At 37.3% G+C, this 25,905-nt stretch overlaps 1 protein-coding gene across 1 annotated transcript in view; it reads left to right on the forward strand.

The window, feature by feature from the left end:
- GPR158 (G protein-coupled receptor 158) overlaps positions 1–25,905 on the forward strand; it is a 391,014-nt gene that overhangs the window by 354,494 nt on the left and 10,615 nt on the right. The window contains exons 7-8 of the mRNA XM_074324946.1: positions 4,563–4,801; positions 22,758–22,896. Coding sequence (XP_074181047.1) covers positions 4,563–4,801; positions 22,758–22,896 — 378 coding nt within the window. The remainder of the gene's footprint in view (positions 1–4,562; positions 4,802–22,757; positions 22,897–25,905) is intronic.

Below are 25,905 nucleotides of genomic sequence, written 5' to 3' on the forward strand. Positions count from 1 at the left end.
GCATATCATCCACAGGGACCATGGGAAGAAGATGTGATGAGAAATGAAACTGCTGAGGCAAGGAGCAACCAATTTATAAGGGCCTTTTACCGTACCAAGGAGCTAGGATTTGGATGGAGAACCACTGGAGGACTGTTAACAGGAGCACAACATGATTACAAGTGCAATTTAGAAAGATCCTTGTGGCTTCAATGTAGAGTGTGGATTAAAGGTGGGTGAGACCAATAAGGAGAATAGTCAGGAAGCTACTCTAGGAACAGGTTAATGGTCAGGAACCGTGTGGGGGCAGTGAAGGTGGAGGGAAAAATAGAAGGATTTGAAAGATATTTAAGAGGTCGAAATTAAATTCTTCCTTACTCATTCGATATCTGCAATGGGGATGAGGGAAAAATATCTGCTTTGAGCAATTAGGTGGTACTAGTCATTGAGACAGGTGACACCAGAGAAAAGTGGGTTAGAGGAGGGAGGAGTGGAAAGAAGGATGATTTCATTTGGGGACCTGTTGATGTCCAGTAGGTCATTGAGCATACAGATTTTGAGTTCAGGAGAGTGATCTACCATGAAGATACAGATTTGGTACTCGCCAGCATGTAAGTAACTGAAACGGGAGTAGATCAAATTTTCTAGGTACAATGTGTAGAACAAAAATAGCAGATGGCTACATTCAGGAGATTGTTGAGGAATACTACCATTTAATGGAAAGACTGAGGAAGAGGAATCTGCAATAGAGACTAAAAAGTTGCTGTCAGAGGAATGGGAAGAAAATCAAGAGAATGTGACATAATGGAAGCCAAGTGCTCCAGCTGTGCCAGAAGCTGAAGGGAGATCAAGTACAATAAGGAGTAGCACTATCAAGATACTGTATCTGAAGAAGGTAATTTATAACCTAAGTACAAGTCCTTACAGTGGAGTTTTATGAACTCAAACCAGGAATGTGTGGAAAGTGAAAACGTAGAGACAGACAATGCAGTGAATCAATTCCTAGGTGGCCCTATTTTTTTCATAATTTCAACATAATTTCTATGAACTAACCTACTATTAATGATGCATATTGAATGTATACTTTAAATGCCTTTTGATATTAAGTCCTCGAAATTTCTCGCAGTCCTCTTATACATGTTACAGAAATAGTGAAACCTTCCAACAGGAGATAGCCTAAAGATTTATATATGAAAAAAACAGTCGAAAAATTAACCTATATAAAAAGTTTACTGATTGTATTTTTATACAGCGGTATTTCATATAAATGCATACCTAAGGATTTCATTTTTCGAACTTAGTTTATAGGGAGTGAACCCATATAAACTAACAATAGCTCATTTTTTAAAGATACAGCAAAATTTTCTCATTTTATTTTAAGGCAATTCTAAAAAATACATCTTATTCCATTTTACAAAAACCAATGTCCTGAAATGCTTATAGCAAAGTGCAGAGTTGTGTTACTGTGTTTCCTAGTATTTGAAAGCCAGTAAAATCAATAACAGGAAACTCATGAGGACTTCTGCTTTGGTTTTTCCTCTCTGGAAATGAAATTGTGGGATCTATAACAATCTTGAATTCTCAGACTATACAATAAATATCCAAAGGGTCATCTGAAAAACAAAAAAATTCTGATAATTTAGAAGTGCAATTTTTTTATTGAAAGGTCACCAAACTGGGTTCATATAAGATTCCTCTGCAAAAAACAAACTCATCTGGTTAAGAAATAATTTAAAGTATTTTGAGGAAGTATTTTAAAGTTAGTTTTTAAATCCACTATTAACTTTCTTTGAGTTTTAGTGTTTCAATGTGGATTGTGAAAATCTTCAAGTATCAAAAAAATAAATGATTTCCCACATCTTGTCCATGGAAAGAAAATATAAATCATAATTATTTTTCTATGAAGCAATGATTCTCAATCTGATGAAAACCCCTCAGAATAACTTGAAAAATCCCCATGAGTTCCTGTGGGTTGAAGAAAAAAACTTCCTCTCTTGCCAAACAGTTCCACCCATTGCCTCTAAATGACAATTAATATTCTCTGGTTTGTACTGTGTTATGGGGTATTCTATCTCCTTTTGTCTTCTCCACTTTTCTCCGTTTCTACCTATTGATATCCATGAAGGCCCAGATCAATACCACCTATTCTATTAAGTTATTAGACTTACTAGCTACAAACAACATATAATATATGCTGTTTAATATGGTAGCTATTTGAACACTTATTTCTAGTTAGACTGTAAGTTTCTAGAAGACAAAAACCATATTTTATGAGTCCCATGTTATCTAACATGATACCTACCATATGCTTGTCACTATATAAATGTTTGTTCTTTATGATCATATTTCAGATATTCAGATTGAGTCAAACTAGAATTTGAAACAATTCTTTTTTTTCTGTTCTAGTCAAAATATAGAAGACCAGAAAAATGAGTCAGATTCCTTCTTTTGAAATTCTAGTCACTCAAAATATAGAATTCATCCAGGTACAACCAGAAACAATCACGTGTATATAGTGGCTACAAGTTTCTCCTAGAGAAAATAAGATTGCAATGGCAAAAATATTAATTTTCCAAGAAACTTCTCTCATTTCTAAGATGGAGTTCTTTGATTCTTTTGATTTACTAATTATAATAGAAGCCACCTTATGCGATTAGTAATTGGTCAATTAATTGATAACATTATTTAAAGCAGGACGACATTAAAGAAGTGTATAGACACTATAATTTAAAACATACGAATAATCATTCACCAATATTTTTAGAATAAGACCTTTTCTTTGTCTATGGGTCTGATGTTTGCCATGTATTGTTCTGTTTCTAGCATAAATCACTACAATACATAATGTTGGTTCTTTAAAGAGTAGTGAGACTCTCAAGAGGTGTTGTTTTTTTTTTAAATCATTTGGGTGTAGACTCTTTCTAGTTTTTATGTTTATTGACCACTCCAATGTATTAAAATTTCCTCACTTTCCCCTATGTTAACAGCTCATTTTAGTGACTTACTCTTATGGAGTCTTACCAAAGTGTTCAAGATATTTTATATAAATAAGTCTCCTTTTGTTTCAGTCACATATAATTATTTGATTTATGATTTACTTAAATTATATAAGATTATAACAATGGGCATAATTTGGGGACAAATACAACTGATTCTTAGCAAATAGAAGTTCAGCTGGTTGGAGCAGAGGTGTTTGAGGCATACCAGAGAGAGGTAGCACATTAGCTGGCAGTGCTCAATATGTCTACATGGGGAATGGAAAATGACTGTTAATCTGGTGAACCAGTTAAATAGAAAATAAAGAGATCATCTGTTGTACTCTTATTTGATACTCATATCTTTCTGACACTGCTCCACAGAAAAATTGAGCGTAAGTATTTTGTTTAGAATTAAATAACTTCATCCTGGGTTAGATGAAGGAAAATGGCATTAAACATATAGAGGGAAAATGATAAAAAAGAATCTGCTAGAAAATCACTTTACTGTATGTGTTGTGTTAATTCAGGGAGAGCTACCAAAGGTTTATATAGAGAGAAAAATAACATAATGCATCCAGACTGATTTATAATGATTTGTATGAAGAATTCATATGAATGGTTCATAAAAAAATGTTGAAAGAATAAGGTGGAATAGCAAATAGAAAAATTGGGGAAAAGAATTTATTTTTGCCTTTTGGAAATTGATTATAGATATCCTCATAGTATTTTAAATTACTTATGGTGGTTTATTCAAGTAACAATTTTGTGATACAAAATATCAGAATGAGAGTGGAAGTTCAAATCAGCTAAGAATATTCTGGAAGTGAAATTAAATAAAGAGTGGGTGGTTGGATCACTACAGTGAGGTTGGATTTCATCTTCACACAATATATTTAAAGATAGAATAGTTCTTAGATATTATCTAATTCATCTCAATCCTGGCTATTTATGTGAGTCACATTTACATGAAAACAACCTCAAATTTTAAAAATTACTCCATTTCTTATAGCTCATCCCAATTTCTTCCTTAATGTAGTGATTTTATTCAGTTACCCTAGTATTTAAATACCCCTATCATTGTTTTCATGTTTATTTAATTACTATTTTTGGTAATGTGATAAAATGACTATGGAAGGGGTCATATAATTTGATTTACAGAAAATACCTTTCATAACACTCTACTGTAAAAACAATAACTGGTTCAGGAAATTTTCGACTTAGTATAATATTGTAAAATCCAACTGCTCTCTTTTAGGACTATTTTTTGAACGCTTAGAAACCCTGTTTGAGCAACGTTTGCCTAGATCTTTCTATGGTCCTGAGAATTTGTCTTGAAATATGAAGACATATTGAAAAGAATTCCATCCTATACAAATCTATTGACTCACTCTCCTCTCATGAAGGATATTTGTTCTGCCATTGGAAGATAAACTAGAATGAAATTAAGTGAAAATAAAAGCAGTACTGCTTCTGGTTTTATTCATTTCAATTCTGCATAAGTAGGTTTTGGTGGGTTTAAATTTCACCTAGGAAAATAAGATATTTTAGAATTTTATTTTCTGATTTTTAGGTTTGCCTTCACATTTTGATGTCTTGCTTTCCTAGGGTTTTGAAAGTGTTTCTTTCACGAACAGCCCAACGGATTCCATATATGACTGGTGGACGGGTCATGAGGATGCTGGCAGTAATACTCCTGGTAGTATTTTGGTTTCTTGTTGGCTGGACTTCATCTGTTTGCCAGAATTTGGAAGGGCAGATTTCACTGATTGGCCAAGGGCAAACATCTGATCACCTCATCTTCAAAATGTGCCTCATTGAGCGCTGGGATTACATGACAGCAGTTGGTATGTGGTCACTTGTTTGGTGTGATTGTCTTGTTGTTGTTTTTTTCCAGTAGCATTAAAATGAGGGTCTTTAGAAGCCTTTCACTAAGTCTAAAGGAATTTCACCTAATATGGTTTTAGTAAAACAATATCATGAAAAAGACAATAATGATATGTGGAATGTAAACTTTTTCTGAAAGTTTCCATTCTTTTTCAAAGGTATGTAGCATTATTGTGAAAATATAATCAAGCAAATCAAGAAGGCGCTATACAGTAAATAAAGGCAACTTCTTTGTACAGCATGAAGGACTTTCTGCTTTCCATCTTACCAGTGTGCTCCCATTTGATTAACAGTAGCTATTCTCTTGATTTATTTCTTTAATTGGGAGAAAAAGGGAAACATGCTGGCATTTTTTTCTACAGTTTTGGTCCTACAGTATATCAGACTTGGTATCTAGGGCACTTTTTGTGTGGAGGTTTTCTCTGCTAAATCTCTAACTAATTTATCTTTCCTCTAAAAATAATTTCTTAGAAATTCTCTGCAGGTCCAGTATTACACAAAAACAAAGCCAGGCTACTTAGAAGTAGTCAGAGTTATGTGCCTGAGAAACTGAAGCCCTTAGAAGAACCACATGGTGACTTTGGCCAAAAACACAGATTATTCTTCTGGTACCTCACTTTTATGAAAACTGAAGAAGAGATATCCATAGGAATGTTTCTGTTGTTAATATTCAGCTGTTTTAAGCTAAGCCTCCAAAGATACCAAAAAAAAAAAAAGAAAACAAACCTTTATTATTTTCTTGTTGCCATTCCCCTCAGTAAGGCATGAGATAAATCTTAATTTTATTTGGCAGATGTTAAAAATAAACACATGAGTTTAATTCCTGTTTTCTGTCTCCCTATATTTGGCAATTGTTGGTTGAATATTCCTGTTTAGTATTTTTCTAGAAGCTAATAAAATGTGTATTTAGTTTACCATTTACCCAGAATAATATTTTTCTAGACAAGATATTTTAGGAATCTTATAGGCCTGCTATCTGTAATAATAAAGCAATGTGAGTATATAAAGGGAATGGTTATAATGATAATATATAAAGCCAATCATCCTGATTTTTATCAGTATCAAAGAAGATACCAGAAGTTATCAGTAAATCCATATCAGTAGATAGCAGAAGAAAAAGCATAGAACAAAAGTAGGAAGCAATTCTGATTCTGACTTTAATCTGGACATGTAAATTAAGCAAATTGTATAGATATAAAATTTTTACTCAATAGAAACCTCTAATGTTATTTTATATTCTCCAACCCAAGTTAACTGAACTAGGAAAAAATCATTTCTCTGTATTTCTATGAAGAAAAGCTCATTATATTTCTTTTCTGTTTTACAAAGAATATAATACTTAAATTACTTAATGAGGCATCTTTGAGTGGGGAATAAACAAGCAGAAAGCGTGGCCTAATGGGACTATATCAAACTTAAAAGCTTCTGCACAGCAAAAGAAACCATCCACAAAATAAAGAGGCAACCAACTGAATGGGAGAAGATTTTTGCAAACAATGCCTCCAATAAGGGGCTAATATTCAAAATATGCAAGGAACTCATGCAACTCAACAACAAAAAAACAGACAAGCCAATTGAGAAATGGGCAGAGAACCTGAAGAGACATTTCTCCAAAAAGGACATACAAATGGCAAATAGACATATGAAAAAATGCTCAACATCACTAATCATCAGAGAAATGCAAATAAAAACCACAATGAGATATCACCTCACCCCAGTCAGAATGGCTATCATCAACAAGACAAATAGTAACAAGTGTTGGAGAGGCTGTGGAGAAAAAGGAACCCTCATACACTGTTGGTGGGAATGCAGACTGGTGCAGCTGCTATGGAAGGCAGTGTGGAGGTTCCTCAAAAAATTACGAATAGAATTACCATAGGACCCAGCAGTCCCTCTCCTGGGTATCTACCCAAAGAATCTGAAAACATTTAGAGATAAAGACACGTGTGCTCCAATGTTCATTGCAGCATTACTCACGGTGGCCAAGACATGGAAACAACCAAAATGTCCTTCGATTGATGAATGGATAAAGAAGTTGTGGTATATATACACAATGGAATACTATTCAGCGGTAAGAAAAGATGATATAGTAACATTTGTGACAACATGGATGGATCTTGAGAGAGTAATGCTGAGCGAAACAAGTCAGACAGAAAAAGCGGAGAACCATGTGTTTTCACTGATATGTGGTATATAAACCAAAAACAACAAAAGAACAAGACAAACAAATGAGAAACGAAAACTCATAGACACAGACAATAATTTAGTGGTTACCAGAGGGTAAGGGGGTGGGTGGTGGGAGATGAGGGTAAAGGGGATCAAATATATGGTGATGGAAGGAGAACTAACTCTGGGTGGTGAACACACAATGGGATTTAGGGATGATGTGGTGCAGGGTTGTGCACCTGAAATCTATGTAACTTTGCTGAGAGTTGTCACCCCAGTGACCTTTAATTTAAAAAAAAAAAAAGAAAGCATGTCCTATTCACCTAGCATTTATGAATGTTGTACACATTGGTTTTGAGATGTATGCAAGACGTTTTTAAAACTTATTTAGAAGGTCACGTTTATGATCTCTATGTAGAAATCAATAGGAATATATAACTGATAGCAATCTGCAATTCATTTATATAAACTTTATATATAAATGAGAATTTTATACAATAAATAAGATGCACTGAGTAACTGTGATGTCTCTAGTGCTATGTTAAGTATTTTTGTGGGAGATATAAAATGTGTAAAGGCCTCATTCCCTTCATCTAATAACTTACTAGTGGCTTATATAGATAAATGAGAATAGTTAAAAATGACTAAAAAGCAAAATTAGGTGGTAAAGACTCTTGTTACAATAGTAGTTCAATAAAGGAAGACAACAGTTTAGACTAGAACCCAGGAGTCTTCATAAAAGAGTTCTTTAAGCCATGGGTAATATTTAGTTTATTGTAAAGAGGTGTAGAAAACATTCCCTTTGATTAGAATAGTGATGGAAGTGGGTGAAAATTATATGAAACCTGAAGGAAATGCCTAACTAAAAAATAGGATTATGTTGGAATACCTTGTGAATAATGCTGGATGGTTAAGTTTATTGTGAGTATTGGAAAATCTGTTATAGGAATTCAGAGAACCAGGAAAGCAGTGTGATGAATCAGTAAATTCAATCCAGATTGCTTTTAGGAGATACACAAACACACACACACACACACACACACACAACACGCGTGTGCATGTATGTTTGTGTGTATTTTAAGTGAGATGTACCAAATTCAGTGATTTGTGAGTTGGAATCATTAGAATGGAGAAATACCTAGAACGGTGGTTCTCACAGTGTGGTCTCAGATCAGCACCAGCTGAGAATGTGCTAGAATTCTTGCAGATTCCTGGGCTGCTCTGCAGACTCCCTCAACAGTTGGGGATAGCAAGCCCAGTAATCTGGGTTTAACAAATTTTCCAGGTGGTTCTGCTGTTCCTCTAAAGTGCCCCGACCAGCGGGGCATTCAACAGGGACCAAAGAGAGACACCCTGAAAAGAGAAAATAGGAGGCGCGGAGAAATGGAGGCAAGACAAAGTTCTGATCAAGCCTCAAATTTTTTATTGCAGCTACAAGATTATATGGGTTAGGGTAAACTGGGCGGGGAGTGAATGAGGAAGGAGAGAGCGGAATGAGGAAGGAGCTTTACTTATCAGAGACGTGACCTTTTAAGGGCAAACTGACGGTTCCAGGAATTAGGTCATGTGCTGCCGGATAGCATGGTTTCTCTGAGTCAGGCTCCTACATCTCCTCTCTCTTTATCTTTTTAAGAGAGTGAGCCTTAACCAAGACGGGAACTCAGGGGTCTCAGACAGCCCGAGTAACGCACAAGGCGTAGCTTCTGGTGTCTTTTTTGGACCAGGGGTAAGGCAATTGTTTTGACTTAGGCACCAACCCCTATGTAGTCTGGACATGAGTTCAGGGAGAGCTGAAATTGGGTCAATCGGGACCCTCCCTTGCAGTACCCAGTCGCTGCAGCCGTCTGGTGCTCAAGCCCTTTAGGTCGGGCCGACACGTTTTCAGCCACCGTGTCTGCTATATGTTTATATAGCTGGAGCCTGTTTGTAACTGGTTGTAATTACCTTCCAGATGGTCCATCGTGGCCAGGCGTTGATAATGAATATGGATAGGTTTGGCCAGAATGTTATCTATTTGTTGTTTGATGAATCCTGTCAGTTTATTAAATGCCCAAGGTCTGAGGGAGACAAGTAGGAGTAATCCTAGAATGGGACCAAGGATGGGGAGGAGGACAGGCAAGAGACCATTAAAACTGGTTAAAAAGGGGCTGTTAAGAAGTTGTTTTTTGCGTTGAAGAAGATCTTCTTGGAGTCTCTTGACCTTGTCTCGCACAATGCCGGATTTGTTGGCATAGAAGCAGCATCGTTCCTGTAAAGCTAAACAGATCTCCCCTTGTTCCGCTGTTAGAAGATCAAGCCCTCGTCTGTTTTGGAGTACTACTTCTACTAAGGAATCGACCTGGTCTTGAAGGTCATTAATAGTATCTGATAGTGTGGTAACATCATCAATAAGTTGGAGAGAAAGCCATTGATAAGTATTTACGGATACTCCTACCCCGGCAGCGCCCGTGGCCATGGCTGTGGTTATGCCTAATCCTGAATGATCCCCGTGTAATCTTGGTCAATTACTCCCGGGATAATATTAATCCCCGCTAGAGCTGAACTACCGCGCCCAAGGACTAACCCGAAGGTATTGGGTGGTAGAGGCCCATGGGCATTCGTAGGGAGGAGTTGTATGCCTTGATCAGGGGTTAATAATGCTGGGGTGGGGGACAAGAGGTCCAATCCTGCACTGCCTGGGGTGGCTCTGCAAAGGGAGGTAATGGAGACTGGGACTGAGGAACAAACCGTATTGCCCCTGGTTTGTTCTGGGGACTTGGGGCCAGGGGCTGGCCCCGTTGGGGTTTCCGACCTGGGGGGAATTGGGTTACCCATAGCATCTACCTTGGAGTGACAGTCTCTAGCCCAATGTTTGCCGCGTTTACAGCGAGGACAGATAGTGGAAGGTGGCTGACGGGGCTGTTTGTCTATAGGGCATTCCCGGACAAAATGACCAGGCTGTTTACAATTGTAACAGGATTTTTTATTGTCCTGTGTGAAGCTTTTTAGTGCGGCTCCAATGGCTAGACCGATGGCGTGAGACGCCCCGACACCAGAACAAAGTTTAATATAGTCTGAGAGGGAGCCATTGCGATGGGGGCGGATGGCGTCTTCGCAGGTGGCATTGGCATTTTCAAATGCAAGATGTTTAATAAAGGCGCTATCTGACTCTTCTTTTCCAATTAAGCGCTTGGCAGCCTCAGTTAGGCGGCTGATGAAATTGCAATAGGATTCGTCAGGCCCTTGATGGATTTTGGCCAAGGAGGTGCTGGCGGGCCCTTTGGGTGGGAGTTTACGCCAGGCCTTGAGGCCGGCATTTTGGACTTGAGCTAATAAGCCTGGGGGGAAGGCGGCCTGAGTCTCATTGGTGTTATAGGGCGGTCGGCCGAGAAGGCGATCTCTAGTCCAGGAGAGGGAGGACTGGCTTTGAGTATTTCGTTCAGCCATTTTTCGTGCGTTTTCCGCATACTCTGTGCGCCATAAAACAAAATCACCTCCAGACAGGGCGGCGTGAGCTAAAGTGAACCAATCATTTGGCGTTAGCCAACGGTCAGTGAGGCTTTCCAGCAAGGCTACCGTGAAGGGAGCCACAGGGCCATAAGTGTGGACCGCAGCCTTTAAGTCTTTTAAATATTTAATGTTTAAAGGGCGGTAGCGCTGTCTGTCTCTTGGGGGTTCCGTTTCTTCCTCTGAGGGGGGTTATCTTGTTCCTCAGCCTCATTATCGGACTCCTCTGCGGTATCCTCCTCTTGGGGGTCCTCAGGGGTCTGAGTATCGGGACCTACTTCTGCAGCCTGTCTGCGAGTGGCCAGAAAGGCGAGCACAGGTTTTTGTTTAGGAGCTCGTTTTAGGGGTAGATGGGGGGAAAAGGGCAGCCCAGAGAGTGCAGCAAGTTCAGCCTCGAGGGCACGGAGTTCTTTGAGAAGACTAATGTGTTGGTGTTTTTCCTGGAGGGCCTCTCGAAGAGAAGCAATCTGTTGTGTTAGGGAAGCGGCTGTTTGAGTAGGGGGATTGGAGTGAGGAATAGTAGAAGTGGGACCGTGGACGATGGGAGCGAGGAATGGAGGGCGTTGAGGGATGATATAAGGAGGTGGCCGGAAGGGTGGAGGAGACGATACAGAGGGGTCCTCCTGATGGTAACTAACGAGCGGCCGCATCCTCAAGGGTAGCCTGGTCCTCGGGAGGGAGGGTTCTGTCTGAATCTTGAGGAAGGTTAAGGCAGGGATAAAGTCTTAATGAGGGATGACTAGGGGGTTCAGCCGAATTTTGGGTAGGGCCTTCCTCGAGACAGGGCTTGGGCTTAGGGTCAGTAATAGGGATATCTATAGACACAGAGTCATTTTCAGACGGGGGACGGGATGATTCCTTTAAGAGGCTCTCCCCCTTTTTTTATAACCTCTCTAACGTCCGGGTCATGGGAGTGAACCCTGAGGACGTCATTTATGAGATTCCAGTAAGTAAAAGTAGAAACGGGGACCTTTTCAGGCCCAAAGGCTTTATAAAAGTCTTGGAATGCATCGCCAACGCGCTTTCAAATTCTAATATCAATCGTTCCTTCTTGGGGGAACCAGGGACAAATATCTGTCAGAAACTCGAAAAATTCACGGAGATCCTTTTTTCTAGCCTTAATTCCACGCACCTTGAGGGAACTCTTTAACCCAGAAATGAACAGTTCATGAGAACTTAATGTCTGACCCATGGTCCCCTTCTCGGCCCTTCAATCAACAAGCGAAACAATCAGATGCCCATCTGGCCGTGACCCTCGCGGGACTAAATCTGTCTTAGCTAAGGCGCTTCGGTATAAACCCCCGAACTGGTGGACCGGAGTCCAGTCGCCGTTATGCCGTATGACAGAACCGGAACCGCAGATTAGGGCCCAAGCAAGCTCCGTGAGGAGAAGTAGTGGAACTATCACTCATTCACACATTCATTCGACCGAGGGGTAATATTAAATCTAAAATCATCCCAAAACATCTATTTTCGTCTGTCTGCTTACCTCTATCAGATCAGGCTCACGGATCGGCTTGTATCCGCGGAGATCAGGAAACGAGTCAGGCTCGCGCGGTAAAATCGCGCGGAGACTCAGCAACGCGTCCGGCCGGACTTAAGGCAGACAGTTTTTCAAGGGGTCTGGGATCTTCGGGCCCCACGTTGGGCGCCAGAAATGCCCCGACCAGCGGGGCATTCAACAGGGACCGAAGGGAGACACCCTGAAAAGAGAAAATAGGAGGCGCGAAGAAATGGAGGCAAGACAAAGTTCTGATCAAGCCTCAAATTTTTTATTGCAGCTACAAGATTATATGGGTTAGGGTAAACTGGGCGGGGAGTGAATGAGGAAGGAGAGAGCGGAATGAGGAAGGAGCTTTACTTATCAGAGACGTGACCTTTTAAGGGCAAACTGACGGTTCCAGGAATTAGGTCATGTGCTGCCGGATAGCATGGTTTCTGAGTCAGGCTCCTACACTAAAGTACAGAACTACTGACTCAGAGGAAGTAAAAGGAACTTATTACAACATAATCATCACCTACTTCAGTTGTGCTCTGTGCATTTCTTAATACTCTCTGTGTCCCTGATTAACCACTAGAACAGTCTTCGCAATGATTATTTCAAGTCTCATACATAGCCTCTCTTCATACCCCCAAACTATCCATGTTTCTCTTTTGTCTGAGACGACTCCTCCTTAAAAAATCAAGTTGGAGCCATGAGAAAGGAGTGTCTTCCAATTCTTGCCTATATATCCACAAATCTTCCTGTATTCTTCCCATTTTTATTCCCCCCCCCATATTACCTAAGCTAACTTCTGTGTCACTCTCATCCAACGCTGTCCTCCTTATCGCCAGTAACCTCCCACTTTATGTGACTCTTGTGTCATCTGAAACTCCCACACCTCCCAAATCACTCAGTGAAGAATTTCATTCTGACCACAACTTTCTCTCCTGGCTTATTTGTTTAACGACTCCCTCCCTAATAGCACTTTGGTGTCATGAGCTATTTTTACTGTACTTTACTGCCACTAAGTTCTTCCTTCCTCCAGCGGAAAAACTTATGAGGCAGCAACTTTTTCCACTAGCAAGGAAGAAGCTATGAAAAAAGTAGGCATTTTCTTTAACATACTAATTCTGGATAATGCCAGGGAGGGGGACATAGAGAGCAAGAAGGACCCTGAGCTCACTTTCCTGAGGACCCGAGGTAGGTAGTACAAGAGAGATCCATGGCTTGAGAGGGCTGCAGGGGATGACGCTTCTTCAACAATAACCAGGTCTAAATTAAGGTAAGGAGGTAGACAGAAGCTAAAACAACAGATTGGTTGTGATGGGAAGATCTAGGTCATGGCTTTAGGAGTGAGATAGAAGTAACAAGACTGGAGAAGCAGGAATTAGTTCAACTAATACTCCCAAAGGTGTTAAATGACAACATTAGGGTCTCTTAGAAAATGAAAGACTCTTAGAAAATGAGGATAGAGTGCAGAGACCAAGAGGAAGTTAAATTTGTTTGAGGGTAGTGTTTTTGTTATCTCCCACTCATTATTTTTGTCCTATGAACTAACTACTGGGACACCTTAGTTTCAATAACACATTTTTTTTCTGCAGTGACACAATTCTCTAAAGAAAAACTAAGCACATGATATCACAAGAGGAACAACTATTTGAAATTGGACTGTCCTGAAAAATCAGAGACATGTGGTTGCTGTAATTTTTTTCCTAGTACCTTATAGCTGTTTTCTCTATCTTTCAGCATGTAGCATTATTCTGTATTTAACTGCTCTTAATTTATGTTTTCTAAGGTGTAGCATATGCCTCTTTGCAGTTCTCTTTATATATGTGTGTGTGTATATGTGTATATATATATAAATATATGTATATATATTTAATATATATTATATATTCATGTATATTAATATCTATTTTACATATATTAAATATATATATTTCCATAATTAGCAGGTTTACCATTAGATTTTTTTATATTCAGGCTCTTATTCAAGAATAAACTCATGTACCTTCAGACAGCCAAAAAGAAACTTGTGCTAAAAACTAAATAATACCCTGTTTCCTAAACAACAATGTTTCTATGTAGGGGAGATGCTGTAGAGAGGCAGGAGGTAGGTTTTACTTTGAGATTGTGGGAAATTTTTGTCAAGAAGCTGTGGATATTTATGTTTATGTCAGAAATCAATCTATATAAAAAAAGGAAAAGTTGGTAAATACATTGATAAATGTGCATGCTGGATCAGATATACCTGTCAAAAGCAATGGTTTTTTAAAAGTACAAAATAACCATTTGAAAGAGTGCAATACTAGTTTTTATCACGAAGGTAAAACTATAGTTAGAAATATGGCTCCATTCATATTAAATTTAGCATTAAATTTAGAAATAAATTTAAAGAATGGGTCCATTCCATTTTAGCTTACTGTTTAGGGCTGCTCTAAAACTGCTCAGGTAGGTGATTTTCTTAACACAAGTGTTTCTGAAGGAAGAAACATATAGAAAACAGCTAGGAAAAATCTCCAAGCCTCTATGAGCCTGTTTCTTCTTTGAGGAAATAGTTGAAAAATATACAGAAAGGGAATAAGAATCCCGTTGTTATTTACATCTATTTGTAATTTTCAATAAACACTGTTTGTCCTGTATAAAATTTGTGAGATAAACTTTAATGGAAAACAAACAAGTATATAAACATTGAGATTATGGAAGACAGATGAACATTGGACAATTTGAGACGTTTTACAACAGCCTGATTTTGTTTGTTTGTTTGTTTTAATGCTTTTTGTTGGAAAGAGAATTTCAAATTTGAATGTTCGAGACTATTTCTAGATCAGACTAGAATACCTATAAAAACTTAAACTGCCATACCTCTTTGAGAATATCTGTAATAAAATAATACTGCTGTACTTAAACTGTTCATCGTTATACGACTCAGCATTTGATTTGTTTAAGTATATTATTTGTGGTTCACCGAAGGCAAAAGAAAAGATTCTTACATCTGCTAACTCCTCTTTCCTTTCCCAGCCTAGTAGCTGTGTGCTCGTCAGCACCATTGCCTATACATTGCTCGCACTACCTTCCTGACACCTAACAAAGTATCTGTCAGTTGGAGGCTTTTGATGAATATTTGCTGAAAGAACAAAGAACAACCTCAGCTCCCTTTATCCTGTGACACTTTCTATGGCCAGGATTAGACCAGTATTAAAAAACATGTTAAATCTAAAAATCCAGTTTCATTTTAACAGTAAAAGTGTATGTTCATATTTGGAGAGGTGTTTTTGTGCAAATTATATGAACTAAACAGGCAATGCCCAGCTCTTTTATGAAATTCTACCTCTGACTTGTCCAACAATCAAAGACTGGTACAAATTTGGCATGGCGAATCAGAAGTATCATTTTTTAAGTATTCCATAGTGCATTTATAAATACTGAAGTAGAATAAAACTGATTTGCTTTTGCTAACTTTTTTTTATTTTCACCATTCTCCTAGAGCTATGTAAAGAATAAAGGGGTTAGGATTGGGAAACATTCTCTTAATAGAGAAAGCAAAAACTATCCCAAGTCATACTCATTTTGAAAAATATTGGATTTAGGATTACCAGGTGGGTTTTTTGTTTGTTTGGTTTTGTTTTCTTCCCTTAAATCTAGTTACCCTAGTTGATAAGTTGGTAATCAGTTGTCCATGTTCAGGATTTTTAAAAATAACATTAAAATGTGTCATGTTGAAAAAGTTAAAACTGTGTTACCTTATGAGTTTCCTACTTGCTTGGTACAAACTGACACATGAGTAGAGTTAACTTCTCATGCCTGAATTAACCATTATAATTTCAACCCTAGAGTCAGGAAGACCGCATCTCGACACGTAGATTTAGAGTTGCCAGCAGGGTTCTCCAGTATAGGGCTTCCACGTTAGGAACACATAAATTTAATCATAGAGGTTGTGATACAGGGGAGTTCATTCTTGAGTATATGTAGTTGGTTAGCAGTCAATTTCTGACTACATATTCAGAACATATACTGAAATACCGAAGCACTACGAGTGACCAAGATAAGTTAGAATAAGTGGGCAGAGTCTTAGCTAGAAAAAACAACAAGGCTGTGGAAAAGTGACTGATATATGGTAACATCTGGGACATTTAGAACTTCCATTCCATGGCTAAATCTCTGTGTCAAACTTTAGTGCAGATTTAGGTAAACATCGAAATGTTTTCTCAGTTTCTTCCAGAAGTTAGGTGATGATGTCTAATGTGATGAGGTACATAATTGAGAATAAAGCTATTTTGCTTCCTTGTCTAACTTAGCACAAGAATATATCTTCTTTATCTTCTGTTATTCTCTATATCTTTCTACATCGCTGATTGAGCCTAACTTTTCTCAACTGCATTTATATGATCTACTTACTAATCTCTGACAAGGACTCTCATAAATTAAGATCTCCCTTCACCTCTTCATGGTTGTGAAAAGTCCACCAATACATGAGATATTTGTGGTTCTAGAAACTCCTCAGAGCTTGACATCCCTTGCTATATATTTTATTCACCAAGTTTGAAAGAAAGACAGAGAAAAATCTGAGCAATAATCAAACAGGTATGCTAGGCTTGGATTCCCACTCCATTTGGGAATTTTTAAATATTTATGTACTTTCAGGGTATAGCAATATTGATTACCTATTGATTACACTATTCGAAAGTACTAATTCGTTTCCATGAATTTCACGTGGATTGTGTTCACTACAGAAAATATAATCTTTACTTTTTTCTTTTCCAGTGACATACTCTTCTTTGTTCTTCTCCTTCCTGATAAAATATTGAAAACACACGAAACAGACAATGTGTTCAGTAACTTAATTAGTCAATAAGCCAATGCTTAGAAGGAACTAGAAGGAATACAGTAACTCTCTTACTGAGTTATATAGGGAAATTCTAAAATAGCATTTGTTCCTAAGGATTTACATACTTAATTACCCTAGAAAATTAGGCCATGTTATGACTGATGAAGTGCAATATAAGCACCATTTAATGAATATTGAGGAAAATAGATTTAGACTGTCTCTTCATCTGACTTAGATTAATGTTCATTGTTTAGTTCATTTACGTGCATCTTCTTTTATTTTAATGTACTACATGCCTTAATCCATGCTGCAGCACTTGCTACCATTTTTTTTAATGTATTTTTAATTTTCAGTCAAATGACAAAAGTTGGACGGCATTGGCGGTTCATTTGCCTTGGCTGGGGCTACATCACTAGAAACTCACACATACTTTTTGAAGTTCTCGCTTGAGTATTTTTAGGATGACTGAAGCAGGAGTTATTTTCTTGTTTACTTATATGCTCTCTCTTCTGAAAAATATTTTACTTCTTTAAAGAGTAGTTATTTATATATGGTGCTAAAGGGCAGAGAAAAAGGGTAAATTAATTTATTTTATGTATTAATTTTATACTTATAGAGCCATCTTTCCCTTTTGGAAGTTAAAAAAAATCTGGTGGGAAAGGTGGGGATTATCTTGGGACAGGGCTTGAGGAACATGGACAAGAGTAGTTAAGATACCTGTGGTGACTACCATTTATTTCTTCTAAGGAGTTTCAGTTCCTCTGTGGGACCCGCAGCTTTTAAAGGGGGAAAAACAGTAAGAAGAAAGAAAGCTCTCTTTTGTTGCTTGAACAGAGATGTCCCATAGATTAACTCAGTTGTCAAGATTTTGGCAGCTCTTTTCCTTGTATTAAAAGGACTATCAGAGAGACCATTTGGCCATCAGAACAGCAGAAGATTTGTAAGGGACCACATGAATCCTTACTCACTGGTCAAGCAATGCTCCAAGCCAAGCTTAACTCAGCAAAATGCTCTCAAAGATTTTATAAGCTATACATTTATCAAGGAAGTTAAAATGTCTTTAACTTCCAAAAGAGGAGATGGCACACTGTAAGTATAAAATTAAGGTATAAAATAACTTAATTTATTCTTTCTCTTTGCCCTTTAGCATCATACAAATAATGATGCTGCAAGGGAAGTATTTTTCCACAGAGGTGGAATATAAATAAACAAAAATATTACCACACATGATCTCTGACCCAAACTTGAAATTTCAGCGTTCATATTTTTTCCCAAGACTTTTTAAAAGAGTCACTAGTTCTACAATAAAACCTTTACAAGTATAGATAATATACAAAGTGTGTTTAGCACAGTGTCTGGCACTTCAACAGATGTTACCACTGAAGTCAGGTTAATTGAGGGGACAAAAAGTACTTCCTGGTAGAACTCCTTTTATGACCACTGGCTTATTCTAATTAGCGTATTACTTGTTTGAGATATAACTATTGTTGCTTGGAAAAATACTTGTTTTCTTCAATAGGATAAAAATATTTCCAAGGGTTTTGTTTCAGCCTCTGTTAGTAACAGAGCCCAAGACAAATCTTAGCCCAAGGAGATGATTTAGAAAACTTGGTCCGGAACCAAGAAGATCTGGGTTCCAGGTCCTGTCCTGCTGCCCACACAATGAGCGCCACTGGATGGAACAAGGTTCTCTGCAGCCGTGTTCTGGAGCCCAACACGCCAAGCCCTGGGGCTCACTGCTCCCAGGGAGCTGAGAAGGAAACAGATGTTCCGGCGTCCATTGTCCTAGTTGTGAAATATGTCACACCACCCACCTTCTTCTCCATGCGTCTTCATCCCACGCTGAATAAACTGACCTCATGGCAAGCAGAATCACCAACCACCCCCATTTGTGGCCATAGACACACTCTGAAATGTACCCCGAGGCTACATGGTCTAATAAAGTCACTTTCAACATTAAAATTCTTTCAAAAGTATCATTCTCGTTGTTTTAACCATTGTAACTCTCATAATTGTCCTTATTTGAACAGAGAAAAGGCAAATTAGCCTCAGAATACCAAGGTGTCTGTATGCCAGTTGAACACAAGGACGCTGGGATTTGAGCTGTTTTCATTATTAAAGTTGTTTGATTTAATACTTAACTTCTGTACTACCCACCATATTATTAGAATAAAAGCATAATACGTTTCTTTTCACCATGAATTTCTAAGTGGATAATATTTAGAGAAAAATAGAAGAGGACTTTAAAAGAAACACTTGGAAACTGAAAACACAAAGCTTCTTCATTATTGTATTTATTTATGCCATGTATAAATAATTGTCAAAAGGTCTAGGGAGGGTAAAATGTTAATAGAAAATGTTTTCGCAACGTGGCAAACCAGGGTGCCACAGCTTGAGAGACATTTGCACTTTGAAGTTGGTTTTCTCTCAGCCCTTGTAGGTGAGCTTAGATCTCAGAGCTGGGACATGTCAGCAGCAAAGAACTGATACTCATTTCTCACTTCTTTGCTTTACCCAGCCCTTTGGAAAGATAACTTGAGATTACTTTCATTATGGTACATTAATTTTTTTAAAGGCTGTACTAGTTAACTTTTAAACTGAGTATTATCCTTTAGACATTAAAATACCTCAGTTTTCTAAAAACCCTATTTGGATCTTGAAATGTAAATGCAGTTCCCTTTGTAACTATACCCATGCCTTCCATCGAAATCATTTAACACCAGAATTATTTTCTAAAGCAGAAGCACAACACATATTTCAACTCCCACATAATAACACTGCAAAATTTGGTAACATCTGCATATTTTCTTTACTGATTGCAGTGTTAGTCTGAAGTTAATTATAAGAAACTGATTTTCTCCCCAGAACAACTTTTATATATATCACATTTAGTTTAATTGGTATTTTGAATAATAAATTATTTTTTAGCTAGAGCATATTGTTTGGTATTGCTAATGAAATGACTTTAATGTTCAGCTTAGCTATTATGAGGAGTCTTATTTTGTTTTATATTTTAAAATATAATTCTCCATCTTACCACACTAATTAATCTGATAACTGCTTTTTTTTTAAATCTTCAGTATAACCTTATATAAAAACACTGTGATGATTGGCAGGAGATAATGTTTTTATAAATCAGCTACACATGAATCCTTGCATTGCAGCATATTTTTGTGTTAGTGTTCTTTAATAATATTTCTGCACCTACCATTCTTGAGTGCCACAAGCAGTACCACGCAGTTTACGGTCCAGCTATAAATAGGTAGTACTGCTATTAATAATAATATTAGTGCGATCTTCAGATCCTGTGTGGGCCCTGCACTGTGAGATAGAATGGCCAAGTAGCAGAAAGTCTGCATCTCCACTAATGGGAAACTGATAGAATTTCTGTTCATTCCCTTCAACAAATGGTTACTAAATCTTATCTATGTGCTCACTGCTGGTACTATCATCTATGTGGGCAAAGGCAGAAAAAAGTCATTGAAAGACTCAATTCTTGCCCTGAAGGAGGTCACATCTAGTTGGGCGTGAGGAGGGGAGTGACTAACAAGACTCCATGAACAGTAGTCTCCTAATTATATATTGTGTGGTATTATTCTCCGCGTTGTGGACTGTAAATATTCAAAGACTATCAGAGATTAGAGGAAGGAAAACTCAATGTAGGCTACAATCATTTCAGGTGGCCTAGTGATGGAGGTGAGACCTGAACTGGACATTGAAAACTTGGTTAAGATTTGAAAATGTGGGTGAGAGGAGATTTCTTGTGTGAACAAGAGCATGAACAAAGATTCAAAAGCAAGAAAGATCTCTGGAGTGTTGAGAGCACAATGAGTCTTCCTGGGTTGGGTCAGCTTAGAGTTCTGTTGGGGAGCATTGGGAGATCATGTTGGAAATGTCACAGACAGTCATAAAGGCCTGGGAATGCCAGGACCAAGCATTTGTCAAATAATGGTGAGCCACTGAAGATTTATGAATAAAGATGCATGCAGTATTTCACAAAAGGCTGGCCTGCGAGTCAGAGACTAGACAAGAAGTCAGGATCTAAGAAATATAAAGCACAAAATAACAAGGCCAAGTAATGTGTGCAGATTACACGAAGCCTATGCAGCAAGAAAATCTCAAAAGTTAGGAGGACATGTCTGCCCTGGAAGGAACCCCTTATAGTCTTCCTTCGGGGGCAGGAATTATTTCCAGCATCCTAAGTAGGTATGAGTGAATATTCTAATAGAAATATGAATCAGTTAACCAAAATGGAGTCACAGAGATTTGGACAAATCCTGACATGATCAAAGTGGAGTTTCAGAAAATTGAATCTGTCACTGTTATGAAGAATGGATTAACACAGGGTGAAACCAGGTTTAGATGAGGCATTTGAAAAATAGTTGTAACCAGGGGCTTAGGCAGGGATTGTAATTGTGGGCATTGAGAGGAATAATACGTATGAGAAATAACTCCAAGTAGAAATGTGCCAATGAAAGGTGGCTCCAAATTTTCAACCCTGGTAAAGATGCAATAGTAGTACCATGGACAGAAATACAAGTGTTAGGAAAGTTATTCATGAAGACCTCAGCATTTCCTGATTTGCTTTTCCTGATCCAGGAGAGCTTTGTTGGAAAGAGCATTCACAGCACATGGCCAAGGGCCAACGTGCTGAGTCATTGGAACCTCCACTAAGTCCCGGGAGATCTTTGAGTGACGTTCGTTTTGTTCTTTGGCTTCTAACCACATCAGGATTTTAGAGTAACACTGACAGATGTGTTTACTTGAGGGATTTCCAACAATTGGGGCACTACGTATTGTTTAAATCCTGGTAGAAATATGCTAAAACTTTGGCAGGTAAAACACCTTGGCACATGGGGACGGAAATCAGTGCTTCAGTATATAAGTGGGTTACCTCTAGGTAATGCATTTAATAAAATGTTTTCTCCAAATTAAAGCTTTCTTCTTATTAATTAGATATTGTCTTCCAGTGAGGTCATGTCACTAAGACAATAAAATGGGTTGTCAGAGTTATTGGTCAGAATAAGTTAAAATAGCAACGTTCAGTCAAATGACATGTTTAACGATAAGGACCATTTATTTAACATCTATGTTTTTATATATTTATTTATCTAACATCTATGTCAGAAACCATGTTAAGTGCTTTATATCTGTTATCTGATTTCATTAGCAAATAATCCCATGAAATATGTACTTTTATTATCCTCATTTTCCAGATAAGAAAACTGTGGCCGGAAAGGTTAAATTGCTTCAGATTATGCAAGGTAATTAGGGTTTGAACGAGGTCCAGTGCAAATTCTAAAGCCCTTACCCTTAACTGCTCCACTGTGTTTGTCTCTTCTCTCTTGAGTGAGCAAACAAGGTAATTGTGAATTTTACTAAGCCTTCAGCACTCCACCCACAAAAGATATGGTATCTGTCATGTGTGAAGAAATAATGGTTCATTTATAAAATATGCCACTGACTGTTTAGCAACCTGTTTTCTCACATTTCTGGCAAAGAATATCTTTATGTATTGAACCAGACTCAATGCAGTAAGAATCTAAATTTATAGAAGCTGCATATAAATATATTACAAGCCTTTTGTTGCCTTGAGACCCAGATGCTGTATGCACATCTTAAACTACGATCGGCGATGTGGAAAATTATTTTACATTTGTTTTAGGAAAAAGCCAGGTATCAGCAAAGAAACACCAAAGTCTCAGATACCAAACACTGTTTAAAAAAATAATAAAATGAAACATACCTTTGAAAAAGTCTTCTGTATACTGAATAAAATTTAAAACTAAATGCATGGCATATATATTCATATGTGAATATTTTACATGCATCTATTTCTAACTAAATTTATGTTTCTATAATAGACACAAAGTGATGCTAAAGAACTTAAATTTTACTTTTTCTTCACCTATAAAACTAATGGAAAGTTGTTTGTTTGTTTTTGTTCACACAGCTGAATTTTTATTCCTCTTGTGGGGTGTTTATCTCTGCTATGCAGTGCGGACAGTCCCATCAGCATTTCATGAGCCACGCTACATGGCTGTCGCAGTTCACAATGAGCTGATTATCTCTGCTATATTCCATACAATTAGGCAAGTAATCTGCAGCGCTAGTAAATAACTGTCTTATTTTTCTGCTGTGTTGCAGTTTAATTTAATGCTTTTGCTGCATTCATTGATTTTCAAGTTTTTTTTTCAAAATGTGTCAGAAATCCACAAAAACCAAAAGTTGATATTTCAAGTATTTTATGCATTTAATAATAACAATTTGAGCTGCTTTGTATATAAATGACATTTTTATGTATAAAAATTTCCTATTGTTATTCATTCTTGAAAAACACAAAAAATATAGAAAAATATACATCTACTTTCCTAAACTCCCTTTCTGGATGTTTCCATTCACAGTCAGCAGATGAAAATATTCATTTGGATATATCCGACGGTTGCAGCATTAAATAGCAGAATTGGAAGAGATGCATAATGGAAAGATTTAGGAAGGATGCTGTTTTATAAGTTGATTAATTTGTCCCAGAAATCACAAATGAATATAGTTTTTTGTTTTAACTCTGCTGTTCTTATTTATTGATGTGTTATTTATTGCCTTCATTTATTTTGAAGGTTAATGTACAGTTATTGTATTATGTACATTAACTGTACATATGGCAATGTTGTTGGATATTGTTTATGATATGAAATGCTTTTTGTTCTGAAGATATAAAGCAATACATACGTACATTATAAAGTAGAAGTAGTAGATAAATTGTCTGTTTTCATTCATGTTTAATGTGCTGCTTTATACTTTTAAAATTTTACTCAGACAACATATGTGTGTGTCAATTCTGCTGAATCTGAAACCAAAAACACACTTCAAGCTGATGTGACTGATGTTTGTGTGCAATGAGGTTTTGTCATCCTCACAGTTAAGCAATAACTTTCAGTGGTAAGAAGTTATGGGCCTGGCCTGCCATTTTTTGATATCACATGTATTTCTCTAGTAAATGGGTACAAAGGAGGAAGGAAGTGGCTTATGATAAGTGGAAACAATGAAATATGTATGATTTATCTGCTGGGAATTTTCACCTGATTCATATTTGAAAATGAAATGAAAACTTCAGTGAGAACAGTAATAACAAAAGGAATACTATAATTTTAAAGTCAACAAAAACATGCCATTCAATTGCTTGACATAATACTAAAAGTTAGGACAATTAGGAATGTAATGAGAAATTCTGAATGTTTTTCTTTGCCCTCAGTGGAAAGGTGGATATTAATTAGAGTGGGAGTCAGGGTGGGAGGTTGTGGATCTGTGGAACTTTTGCAGGATAATTATCACCTTTCACTTTAGTAAATAATCATTAAATGATATCTTGCCCTTCTAGAAAGAGAAGATGCAGAGAACAGTTGGGCCATAGGCATAACTTGCACTTTTTAAACTTTTAGTAAGAAAAAGAAGTATTTATGATCTGAGCTTGGAAACTCCATCAAAAGGCCAGGAATCAAGGGAGTTTGCCTCCTTGCTTTGTCTTGCCCTCTCACGAGAGAGAGGAGAGAGAAAGAGGAGAGAGAAAGAGGGGAGAAGAGGGAGGAAAGTTGAGAAGCAAAATATGAAATTATAAGTAGGCTGAGAATGCTTTCTAGTTCTACTCAGACTGGTGTTCAAGGATCTGAGAGCTGGTACCCGTGGTCCAAAATGTAGTGAGCACTAAAATATCGTGGTACCAGCACTCCACAGCCTTTACTTTTCTCCCAAACCATCTCCCAAGAGAAGCTGCATTTTGGTTGTGTGTTTCCAGAATATCAAACACGTATGTTTCAAGATCTAACAAACATGCTTCTCTAGAACAATTTATAATGCTATAGTAACAAACCAACTAAAGAGTTATAATCATTCAAGAAGGCTTATTACAGATGAGTGTAAATGTCTTCTTTTGTCACAATGTGACTCTATGCAAAGGGTTTCCCACTTTTGCCCTACAATTACCTGCTATATTTTCTTAGAACCAAATTAATTGCCCAAGAAATTAAATCTGTTCCAAGCAGTTACCTAAATTGATCTATATCCTGTTCTTCCTTGATTTACCATGTTCAGTTTTCATCATTCAGTGTTTTTTTCAGTGGATTTGAAACTCTCAAGTGACTCACATCCTTTCAGAGTTAGGTGAGGTAAATTATTTTCTAATGAACTTTTAAAAAAATTCTTAATAAGGCAATCGATGGTCATTAGAGAAATGTCATAGAATGATAAAGAAAAAATAAACTCCCTCATCCAACCAGTCAAAAATAAACACTGTTAACATATTGCTATATCACTTTTAGAAGTTTTTATATGTGTGTGTATATGTATGATACATTGCATTTGATAGCTCCCTTTTAGGAATGTCACAATGCAAACTAGCATACTAAGAAGTCCTGCAATAGGAAATGTATTTAACTTTGTTTAACCAGCTTTTTTCCAAACTTAATTGACCATGGAATTCCCCCAACCCTCAATTAACATCTGGCAAAAGCAGTCACACTTCAGAAAATACTGTTTTAGTATTGGGCCAAGGTGTTAGGGAACAACAAAATTTTGAATATTAAATACTCATTGAAAACAGCTTTCTTACTTTGCTTAAATCTTTCTTTCCTATAGAATCCCAAACAACCTATTAGCCCAGCAAGAAGAATCATATAAACAGTGAGCTGACTTCATGGAGACAGCTCTGACCTAATTGTTCATGTTGAACTTAATAGATTTGGTGTTGACTGCACATAGCATCCTAACAAGATCAGTTTTCTTCTAAACAGCTATGTGTTCCCCTATCAGTTTTGAGCAGGGAGGATTTCCAATGGTAGCAGAGTGACCAGCCTTGGTAAGCTTTGGTATTTTCTTAGGCAAGCCCAAACAAATCTAATGGGAAGTCCTACATTTTAAAATTCCAAATCTGGCTTAACTTTTTACATACGACCAGAACTTGATTAGACTTTAGCATTTTGGCTTCAGAGACAGTAATAGTAATAGTCAGAGTAATAGTTCAGAGACAGAGCAAGTAATAAATAGGCAGCAATAATTAAGTCAAGTATACACAATTTCTTATTTACACATGGATTGAATTCATATAT

The sequence above is a fragment of the Rhinolophus sinicus genome, linkage group LG02 (assembly GCF_036562045.2).
Source record: "Rhinolophus sinicus isolate RSC01 linkage group LG02, ASM3656204v1, whole genome shotgun sequence".
NCBI classification, from domain to species: Eukaryota; Metazoa; Chordata; class Mammalia; order Chiroptera; family Rhinolophidae; genus Rhinolophus; species Rhinolophus sinicus.